This window comes from Morone saxatilis, unplaced genomic scaffold, assembly GCF_004916995.1.
Source record: "Morone saxatilis isolate NCDOM2014 unplaced genomic scaffold, NCSU_SB_2.0 Contig8, whole genome shotgun sequence".
Taxonomy (NCBI): domain Eukaryota; kingdom Metazoa; phylum Chordata; class Actinopteri; family Moronidae; genus Morone; species Morone saxatilis.
In genome coordinates this window covers 3,849,547-3,860,751 of record NW_023340257.1, presented here as the reverse complement: position 1 = coordinate 3,860,751, position 11,205 = coordinate 3,849,547, and the positions used below count along the sequence as shown (strand labels likewise).

Here is an 11,205-nt window from a genome sequence, read left to right as displayed (position 1 = left end):
ACATGTACCATTATCACTAAAGGAGGCAGAGTAAATGAGTTTACCTAACTTGTCTCCATGGGTGAAGAGGACCATGGCTCGCTGCCAGATGGGGGTTTGGAGCAGTCTGAGCTGGGCCTCCATGGCCTTCCACTCCTCTTGGCCGAAGCTAGAGGAGATGGGCAGCACCAGCAGGATGACATGAGGCTCTGGGTGGCAGAGGCTCAGACCTCTGCGGAGCTGCTGGGACACTCTGTCTGGAGTGGTGGAGTGGGACAGCCACCCTGGGGTGTCCACCACTGTCACCTGCTTTATAAAATGTGGTCAAAGAGAGTAAAGACAAGATTTAAAGTTGAAGTAAATCCAAACTGTAAACCTGTATATTCACTTGTATTCCAGAGACAGTGCCGTTCTTCTTGGAGCTGTGAGTAGTCTTCTTGTGAAAGGCTGGTTTTCCCAGGATGCTGTTTCCTGCAGAGCTCTTCCCACTTTGTTTCTTACCCAGTAACAGCACAACCACTTGGGACAGACTTGGTTCTGGACCTGCCAAGCATTCATGATCTCCAATTCATACACACTCAAATACAGCTTTTAGAAATCTTTTTAAACTGCTTAAAAGAACTTACCATATGAGGCTGCCATGTAAAGGTTCCCGTTGTTTATAATAGATAGATTATAGACAGATGGAGTGTGGGTCAAAGCTTCAGTCTGAGCGCTCTCTCAACAAGCCTCTTTCAGTCCTGCGTTTACCTCCTGCTGCTGATTCAGTGTTGTTCTGTGGAACTAAATAACGCTGTTACTGCACATGTGTATGAAGGTTGGGCCAGTCCACATTGTTATCTCAGTGTTTGTTTCAAAGTTCACAACAAAAGCTGTTCCATGGAAGTGGTTTTGGCCAATAAAATGACTCACACATGCCAAACACACATAAATAATTTCCAAATAACGCACATTTCATTCATAATATAATAAATACAGGCCTATAGTTCATGCACATTTTAAAATTTTTTTATATATATTATTTGTGTATTTGTGCTCGAAGAGGGTCTTGCCCAGGGTGTCATACTCACACATAAAAGTAATTCTATTCAGTGTGTAGGATTTAGTGGCATCTATTGGTGTAGTTGCAGATTACAACACACTCGCTTCACTCTCCCCTTCCAAGTGCAAAGAAAGTACAGAAGCTGCAAAATTGCTTATTGTGCTAACATTAGTGGAGGAAACTTCAGATAAAACGCCGCAACTGTGTTTGGTTGGTATTGTCATGGGAAACAGAAAACCTATTTTGTCTAGTTAGGGTGAGCTGAAGAGCAATATCTGTCTTTGTCTCTTATTCCAAAGCATTATTCCTTGAAAGAGCCACCGTGTACACTGTGAGACTGAAGCGAAACTGGTTATATTGCAGCTTATGCTCTCAGTCATTCTTTGTTACAAACTGGTGCATCAGCAAGGTCAGAACCATAACGCTCTTTTACTGTCTGCCTCCTCTTGTCCCGCCTTTACATGCTTCACTTGGTAACGGTTGTCATGCAGTTGACCCTTAAGACTGGCATGGGGAGGAATCACCACTGAACTGAAAAGAGTTGTTACCAGAATGTGACAACTTAGAGTTCATTGAAGATATTGGTGTCCTGGTAATGAGATTAATTAAAGGAGCTCAAAGATCCATGTACTTTTTCCTGGTTGGTCGGTATAAATGTGAATATTAACTGGTATTAACTGGTATTAACTAATGTCTTTCCTCCATACATTGTCCATTATGAGTATGAACCAATACTAAATCTATAATATGACACTCCTGATATCTGATATACATTAGAAGTAATAAGGAGAAACAAGCTTTTGTTTTCTTGTAATAACGAGATAACAGAATAATTTACTCATGATCTTAAGATAATGACAATTAAAAAAATACAAAGCATGGCCTTTCTTGGCTTCCATGATAAAATACAAATCTTTGCAACTTACTGATTACTGAGTGGGTTTACTGACTACTTGTACAGCGGCTGCTCTTCTTTGAAGTATTCCGGTTTTATTTGTTCAAATGTGAGGACAAAGATGAGAGCTCCACCTGAATTTAATTCCTTTGGTGTGTCACACTGAACTCCCACTCAGCTGAGCTCCTTTAATATCTGCTGTTGCATGTTGGCTCGTGTGGAATCAGACGCAATAAAGATACAGAGTGTAAAATTGTAACTGAGAGCTTGAAACTATCCTAGCAGTGTTATGCAAAATTAAGCACTGCTACTTCCAATTTTGCAGATTGTGTGCCGCTAAGTGATGTGACACCAATACTTCAGTCTGATGATGTGATGGATGTTTCTCCCTGAACACCAACTAATCCATATTGAGTGAGCGTTTCACTGCTTGTGGATCAGGTTCCACATGTATTCCTCGTTTTTTTTTAGATGTCTGAGCGGATGAGTTCTTTCAGTGCGATGTGGGAGCCTCCAGGGTGTCAGCCTATGGAACTATTCCTGGCTGTTGCTGGACCTTTTCATGGCATCAGATCACACTATGAGGCCGCAAAACCTCGGACCGCAGAAATAGGCCACGTACGGATAATGGAGCAGCAGGAAGTAGGCCAGGCCACGGCACTTCCATAACGATTACTGAGCGATCCATCAAAAGAAAATGGTGTGTGTCTCTGCGGCGTTAAGCTGATAAGAGAGCCGGTTGAGCTGTCTCTACCCAAGATGGATTATATCACTAAAGTGTGATTCTACTATGTGCTGTAGTTCAGTTTCATTACAAAAGATTTGGCAGCCAAATGACGCTCTCAGATAGAATTAGACTTGTATGAATTTCTACAGGCCAAACATTTGGATTACACAGTTAAAGAGGTAGTTATTATTCATATTAAGTAGGGCAAAACATTGCTCAATATTAGTATTCAATGCTTCCCCTGCCAAAGTGTCTGTACCAAACTGTATTAAGACCTTTAGTGATACTTTCTACATCTATCTACTACACTCACCTCCAAATTACTACCTGTTAGAGGAAAGGCTCACAGTCTGGTACCCACATGTACATTGGCCATCATCCCTTCCTAATGTGCTTCCAATAGAAATGATCAGAGAAAGTCCTTCCTTTTTGGTATAAATTCTGTTTCCTGCAATGCAAGGATAGCAGCAAAAAGAGACAACTTTGTAATTAAACACTCACACTGTCGACACTTTGAGTAACTTACATTAAAATACATTATGATAAAAAATGAGGATGGTGGATTCTGTCCCCCCATCACTGGAAGCGTATGAGAAAGGGCATTAAGAGATAATGGCTAGTATGAACAGGAGGAATTGATACAGCAAGCAAGACCTGATTTATTGTGGCATGGGCATGAGAGTGCTGTTTTAACTCAAAGCTAAGGTAGGTAATGTATCTCAGAAGCATTTATTGGTATATTGGTTGAAATTCTTGACAATCGATAAATCAAATCATCTGAATAAAACAAAAAAAATCTGCTATCTAGCAGTCACAGGCCTGTAATAAGGTTATTATTTTAAATGATGGTGTCCTTTCGGTTGAATACTTTCGAAATCTAGCTGTCTCCTGGTAGTTACCTTCCCTTGTTTTACCACCTGCCTTCCGGTGCACACAGGGCATCTGTTACCGTCACAGTGTCTTTACATTGCAGATTCTCTACCACAAAAGCTAAAAAAAGACAAAGAAGTAAAACCACCGTTTTGTTAACTTTTATTCATATATATATATTTATATACTCATGTGTTTGACTGCCACTGTTAAAAAGTGTGACTCATCACATTTTCACCTGTAAGCATAAATAATAACTTTTTTTTCTCTCTTGAAACCTGGGAAATAAACCAACTGAAAACAGTTATGGGTCATTTTCAGCACCATTGAATAGTACATTCTCTATATTGCATCAGGATATAAAAATATACAGATATAGTGTGTTATAGTTTCTTCTTTAAAACATTCTTTCCGTGTTGTTCAATGGCATGAAACAAGAGAGGAAGAAAAGACCTCATGCTGACGATGAGGATTGTTACCATTATTATCGTCTATATTATTAATCCTTAGCACATCGTCCATTCATCCATTCACAGCACTTTGAAAACATCAGTAGCAGCCACACGTGGGGAAACAAATGTCAATAAAACACATGTTAGAGGGTCGTCCTCTGAAACATGTAGCGCTCACAGTGCCACCGGCCTCCCAACCACTGTTCAGACAAAGAGAGAGTAGAGTGACAGAGACATGGGAGTGTTGTGGTGCAGTGGGAGGGCAAGCTGCGAAGCAGGCCGGTGGGCTGTAAGCTCCTTGTAACCATGACCAGTCCTGTTACAGTCACACACTAAGCACAATCTATCCACAGTCCAAAGTGGTGGTGGTGATGATGATGCTTGCGGTGCTGGGGTAATAAGCCCCCGCCCCGACAAAAAAACTAAACAAAACAAACAGAAAAAAAAAACAGCATAAAAACAACATGAATTCAAAGCAGAAAAAATTGCAACAAGTCAGTTTTAATGGTTTGAGGCAAACGAGAAGATCGACAGTCGAAGAAATAAAGAAGTGAAGGCGCGGTCAGGATGACAGTTCGGTTTGCAGTGCATAGAGAGGGACTTCTGAGATGGAGACGGTTTCACTGGTCGGACGGTCGGATGGGATTATTGCCCTGTCAGCCTTGTACACTCACACACACACACAAACACACACACAAACAAACACACACCTCCACCCAGAGTGAGCAAGACACGAGAGTAAAGACAGAGAGGGAGAGAAAGCAGGGCTGGTTGATCAGATTCCTGTGGTTTCCAGAGTGTTCCCCTCTCCAGCTCTCTCTGCGGAGAGAGCTGCCTCAAGGCTGGTGGGGGTGTGCGCCTTTGTGTGTGTGTGTGTGTGTGTGTGATATATGTCCAAATACAAGTCCAAAATAGGCCTGGCTCCACCAACACTCTTATTTTTCCATCCATCTGACTGTCAGTCAGAGTGGTGCTGTTGTCCGCCGTCCTCCAGGAGGCTTTACATCCGTGAGGAGGAAGCCAGCTCGTAGAACAAGACGTAGGCGTCGCTGCTGCGCACTTGGCTGGAGGACATTGGCGTTACTCTGGAAAGAAAGACGAGATAGGTTGCTTGCTGAGAAACAACAGTTAAGACAAAGAAGCCCATTATTTATCCCTGATATATGCTGTTACAGCGAATATCCAAACTACATTTCAAATTCTGGGTGTTTAAGCCTGTGGTCATCAACACTGGGATACTATTGCACATTTCCAACTCCCTTTACTTCCAGACTGATGTTGTAATCACTACATGTGTTTGGTGGTACTACACACTAGTTTTAAGCACACCGTACTCCTCCTCTTATTATTGTTTCCATTATTTGACACTAGGGTACCCATCATCCTTTTGTTGATGTGAAAGGCATGTCCCAATCCTACTAATCAAATGAATATTAGTTTTTTGCTTTTCAAAGATCTTTCTGGAGATGTCTCATCAACACCAATAATTTATTCCCTTTTTTTAGCTGTGAGCAGTGCCTCCATTTCCAATGCAATGTGGGATAATAGTGTGCATCAAGAATATTAAGCATACATTCTGTCTATACTACATAGCCAAAACCTGCTTACAATCAGTATGTAGTCTGGATATGGGACACGAGCTGGGGGCTGCAGCTGAGTCCTTTTAGCTTAGCTATTACTTTACATCTTGATCAAATGTACAACAAATAAAATATATGAAAAGAAAAGAAGGAAAACAAAAACCAAAAACCCTCTGGGTTAAATTTGAAATGTCTAAATAATCTAATCCAGTTGGTATCTTTAAAAGAATCAAAGGAGGGTAATCTCTTAAACCATATCCCTGTCAAAGGTGTCAATCAAGTTAACTGTGTAAGTTTTATCTGCAGAGAAATTAGGACTTTTAAAACCTATTTTATACGATATTTAAGATACTAAGTGGAGAGTAGCACTGATTGTAATTCCTTATTCAGTTTTGAAAAGGTTTTCAGTGTACACAGCACACAGTATATAGTGTTCAGTTATTATTACAAACTCCACTGTTACACTGGGGTACAACAACAGCAAGAGAGTGGGGAAACGCATTAGACCTGTAATATGTATAGTTCAGTAAGAAGTAAAGTGGCGTGTTATGAGTGACTGCAGCGCAGCAGTAGGAAGCCCGGAGGGAGCCACTAGATGCTCACGAGGGAGCAGAGGAGATAAAGGAGGCGAGGAGGATTATCTGCACCTTCTACAATTATTCCTGCCTTTAATACTCTGCTGCTGTTTCACTCACTGCAGTCTGACTGGCTTATCTGCCGATCCACAGTGTGGTCATGGTAACTACTCATGTGGTCAGGTCACTGATTACAGACTGTACGATGATGCGGTAAAAAGTAACTAATATGTAACTCAGATCCAATACTATATAATGTTGTTTATGAATAGTTTGAGGAGGTTTCATTAAGTTTGCATGAACAGCTGCTGTACAGTGACATTTGGTGATATATAGCAGCTACATGTTTTTGTTTGTTTGAAGTTACTTTGTAATAAATCATACTGTTGTATCATTATTCACATTTTAAATGGCTCTGAGGGTATTTCCTGTAGCAGAATCTTCTACCATCAATAATTCACAGGAAAACAACTTAGAAGATGTTTTATTACAAACACAACTCCAATGAAAAGCTATTTTATAGCAGTTTATTATTGTACAGAAGGCAGCTGATACAACTAGAAAGCCAGACAGTGGAGATCAAATTAGAAAAAGTCTTGGAAGAAGTAGCAATATTGTGCTGGTTGTATTAATTCCCAGTTTGTAATAATTATTTATCCATTGACATATATTTGGTGTATCGTTTTATCATGATCTAAACTACATTCATAAACTCAGATCTTGATGATGATGATGATGATGATGATGGGTGTTCACACCTACCTGGAGTCATTAAATGTGTACCATTCTCCCGAGTTGGGGTTGCGACAGTAGGCTGTGTAGTGACCGCCCATAGTGGTGCCTGAGTGGTTGGACACTGCATACAGGTTGTACACTGCGTTTACTACAACAGGACAGAAGCACAACACAAACTTAAAGCCTGCAGTCACTCCTTCTGTTTTTAACAAACTTTGAAAAGAGGTCACAGTTTCTCTTTGAAAGGGTGTACTTATCATTATATAAGTTGTTGTTAACAATATTGTTTTTGCCAATTATTTCTGAGACAAATGTATCATCCAACAAACAGACATACTCTCAAGTCAACTCAACAATATTTTTACATTACTGTCTCCACTGTTTCTTCATTATCCAAAGCTTTGTAAGACTTCCAAAACATGAAATATATATTATACTCATATCAGTTACAGACCATCCTGGATCTTGGAATCAGTACTTACTGCTGTTTTCGGAGGCGAACTCCCTCAGGTCAAGATCCTTCATGGGGAAGTTAACAAAGGTGGACAGTTTGCTGGTTCTTCGTGCCTCAGAGAAGCGTTTCAGGTCTGGACAGGAGGGACAGTCAAGGAGCAACTGCTCTGTATGTACCTTTCAATACATTCAGCCAAGATTCTGTACAATTGACCCTTCATAAGTCGCGCCCCTTTTTGCTCTGTGCTCCAATGACAGTTGAGTAAGCCTTGATCAACTTTCTCCTCCCTGTGCTTAGATATGCCATGTGCTAGGTTCGTCTGTGTTAAAAGTCAAACTGATAGCAGTGCTTTTACATTGTCAGTGCAGCATGTTAAAGGAGCTACCATACAGGCACTTAACTGGATGCTTTTAATTTTACATGGATGTGTGTGTGATGGAAAATTTCCGCAAATTGTTCGCGAACTACACATAGTTGTATTTATTCATATTATTCATCGCTCTGACAAGTCTAATGTCGATTACACATCCATGTAAATTCATGCAAAACAGTAATGACTCACTTGTTTCATGGCTCTCACAGTAATTTTTGATCTGTGTACTACGGTGTTGCCATAATCCATACACACTATCCCACAGACACCTTCATGCTCTCACAACTACAGGCTTGCTGCACATGTCTGATATAATACAGCAGTCTCGGACCCTGACGTCCAGAGGAAAGGATACGCAGCACTAAGATCTTGGGGAACTTCTGTATTGTGAACTTCTTAGTGCATCTCCTCCTGGCTTTACACCTGTAGCACGTCTGCAGAGGAAACACAGAGTTAGTCCACTCACGGTTTACAAGCTGCCAGTTTTAATCCAGCAGAGACCTACATATACAACTTCAGTATTCAACATGGATAGAAAAAACTATGCTCTTTAGGAAGGATTCTGTTGGTTCTTACTGGCTTCTCATCCCCGTCGAGGACGTCTTCTTTGGTGAAGAGCCGCATGCAGTCCATCAGACTCACCTCACCGTAGCCCTTCTGAGCATAAACATAGATGCATTCACATTAGCATGCACACAAGCAAACCACACACACACAAACACACCACACACATAAAGCAAAGCACATACAGAGACAGGGAGGAAACCAAAAGCTCATGTTAGGAGCTGTGGACAGATGTTTACTATTTTCAGCTCCAATTTGGAGAACATTCAGAGGATGACCAACATCCAGCTGACACCGGTGTGTTTCCTAACCTTGGCGATAGGTAGAGAGAGATCCCAAAAAGGGTCGAAGACAGTGGAGCAGAACCCGCAGTGGCTACAGGTCAGAGAGCTCTTCAGCTGCCCTACGAACAAGTCTAAAGGAATAGGGAAAGATTACATGAAAAAAAACTATTATTACTTAAAAAAGTATGAAAATATATCTATTGTATTCTTCTTTATACTGATCGTTTGACAATTCCATCTTTGTTTTCAGACTAGATATTTTTGTTGTGTAAAACAAATATCAGCTATAAACCTATAAATCTACTTACCAACTATCTTACTGTCTTCTCTCTCTAAATATTTACTCCACATCTTCTTCCCTTTCTCTTCATCCCTGAACATGGAGACACAGAACACATATTAGACTGTTATCCATCCAAGATGGACAAGACATACTGATGAAAACACTCAGCTGTTCTGGTTCAGTAAAAGGGCTGATAACGTAATGGGTAACAGCAGAGAACAGACACCATTTAGTGACCTGACCTACTTAAGTATAGGTGGCAGTATATAGGAATACGGGATTAAAAAGACACTTTTCTACCCTGACACACGTTTTCAAGCTGGAAATAAATAAATGTCTGCATTGTTTTTGAATGGACCCGTTTTGAGATTAACTCTGACCCTTATACAAGCTATGGTTAGATAACTGATAATTATGTCCAAGAAGAATTGGAGCATTAAGCTGATCTGGGCCCCAGAGAGGCAACAACTCAACCCAGGAGCTGAAACTGTTGTTAATTGAAAGCTTCATAAAGCTTAATGGTTCATGTTGCCTTGGCCTGGGCGTATACCATACATAACACATACAAAGCTTTTACTATGGCATTGATGTTTTTCCATTATTGAGTTCAAATGTGCCTCATTCTGCTCTTTCCTGTTGATCTTTAACCACTCAGAATGGAAACGTCCATTTGGTCAAATATGTGAACACAGCCAGCATGAAGAGGAACATATGTTTATTGAGACTGGGATATCTACATGACTGTGAGTTTCTATTGTAGTAACTATTCTGAACTTCTTAAATCTTGACCCTGACAAGTACCCTACCTATATTATAAAATAAAACAAACATTACAACTAACACTGAAGCTAATACGAACTGAACTAAAACTAAACATTTTTAAACAATAAAAATTAAACTAAAACGAACAAACTCATTCTGGAAACAAAAATTACAAACAGAAGAAAAATTAAAACTAATGAAAAATCCCCAACTGTAATAACTCTGGAGCAGACAGGTGTCAGTGGACGCACACACACTGTCTGTCTGTCTGTCAGGCAGGTTACTTACGGGAGGTGGTCAAAGTCCTCTACAGTGCCTCTCGGCCTGACGGTGACCCTGTTGACCTCGTTGTGCAGGCCGTCCAGGAGGAAACGCAGGAACTCCTGAGCATCCTGTTGGCTGCAAGACACAGAAACAAGTCAGTCAGAAGCAGAAATATCAGACGTTACTGCATTGGGACATATCTCTGCAGTTATATCATTATCAGACAGGAGCCATGCTAGGTGCTGCTGAAGGATGTAAGGCAGCTTACTTGTATCCCACGAATCTGGGAGCATATCTCTGGATCTGAGTTTTGAATTCAGATGGGCTAACCGCCTCACTGCTGGACGACGTCCACATGGTCTGTATGAGCTTGGCAAATTCTACCAGGACAGAAACACTCAAGTTACAGACACACTGGGACATAAATGCACTTTGTGAATTCTACAAATGTAACAGTGTATTCAGGTAAATGAAGGTGAACTGAACTCATTTTCTCATCCTGTGTCAGATTTTGTAAATCCCAAACACTTAGAAGACCTAGAAACACATTCTCAGTGTCTCTGCAGGCCTACAAAACAAGAACCAGTTTGCCTCCTTTCCTAACACGTGTTCTGAAAGATGCAAATCTAATCCAGAGGCAAAGAGGGAACGAGTGTGTTACTTCCGAGCTGCTAGAAGAGGTGTTTGTTTTGGACTCTAGGGGGCCTGTGTGACACATCTCTCACCTTCCATGAGGGCTGTGTTGGTGCGGCTGTTGTTGTTAAGGTCTCTGCGGTGCGAGTTGTGCAGGCAGTAGTCTCGCAGGCTGTGTGTGTTGCTGAGACACTGCAGAATACTGTTCATGAAACACTGCAAGGAAAAACACCAAAAACAGTTTGATTCTTGTACAGATGAAATAACATCAAGCTCCATCCTTCCTCATTCACTGATGACTCTCATTTGCTGGAAGGAAATTAAAAATCTCCCTTTGCACTTCAACAGAATTAAAAGTTGTCTTGTAAACTGTCATATTTCATTTTCTTTGTCACATACTTAAATAAATAAAATATCTGATCTATAGAAATATCTACATATTTCTTTTGACATACATGGTTTACATTGTTAAAAGCTGACACAATCAACCAATATCCTTACAATCTCATTATAAATATGACTTGTCACTGTTTGACCCTCTCGTTCCCTTTATAACTGAGTCTGGCAAATTAAGCAACTGTTTGACATTTAGGGAACAGCACGTAAGATAGTAGTCGATAGTTAGATGAGACGATTGCTACCACTAACATGTCTGTACAGTAAATATGAAGCTATGGCCAACAGCTGGGTAGCCTAGCTTAGCAAAAACACTGAAAACAGGGAAACAGCTAGC

General features: G+C 40.7%; 2 protein-coding genes across 6 annotated transcripts in view; both read right to left on the bottom strand.

Moving 5' to 3' along the window:
• Positions 1-740, bottom strand: part of LOC118341785 (GTPase IMAP family member 8-like) — a 3,153-nt gene extending 2,413 nt beyond the window's left edge. Inside the window, exons 1-2 of the mRNA XM_035680158.1 lie at positions 606-740; positions 45-522 (exon numbers count right to left, since the gene is read on the bottom strand). Of these exons, the coding sequence (XP_035536051.1) occupies positions 45-123 (79 nt within the window). The 5' untranslated portion in view covers positions 124-522; positions 606-740. The remainder of the gene's footprint in view (positions 1-44; positions 523-605) is intronic.
• Positions 741-3,652: 2,912 nt separating this feature from the next.
• The window catches only part of usp2a (ubiquitin specific peptidase 2a), a 42,516-nt gene continuing 34,963 nt past the window's right edge, over positions 3,653-11,205 (bottom strand). For 3 of the 5 annotated variants that reach the window (XM_035679357.1, XM_035679358.1, XM_035679360.1), the window contains exons 5-14: positions 10,565-10,688; positions 10,108-10,219; positions 9,864-9,974; positions 8,839-8,903; positions 8,558-8,661; positions 8,259-8,339; positions 8,038-8,116; positions 7,338-7,442; positions 6,883-7,003; positions 4,966-5,050 (exon numbers count right to left, since the gene is read on the bottom strand). In XM_035679357.1, the coding sequence (XP_035535250.1) occupies positions 4,966-5,050; positions 6,883-7,003; positions 7,338-7,442; positions 8,038-8,116; positions 8,259-8,339; positions 8,558-8,661; positions 8,839-8,903; positions 9,864-9,974; positions 10,108-10,219; positions 10,565-10,688 (987 nt within the window). Of the gene's footprint in view, positions 5,051-6,882; positions 7,004-7,337; positions 7,443-8,037; positions 8,117-8,258; positions 8,340-8,557; positions 8,662-8,838; positions 8,904-9,863; positions 9,975-10,107; positions 10,220-10,564; positions 10,689-11,205 lie in introns of all 5 variants that reach the window. The other 2 variants (XM_035679356.1, XM_035679361.1) reach the window with 2 other exon arrangements.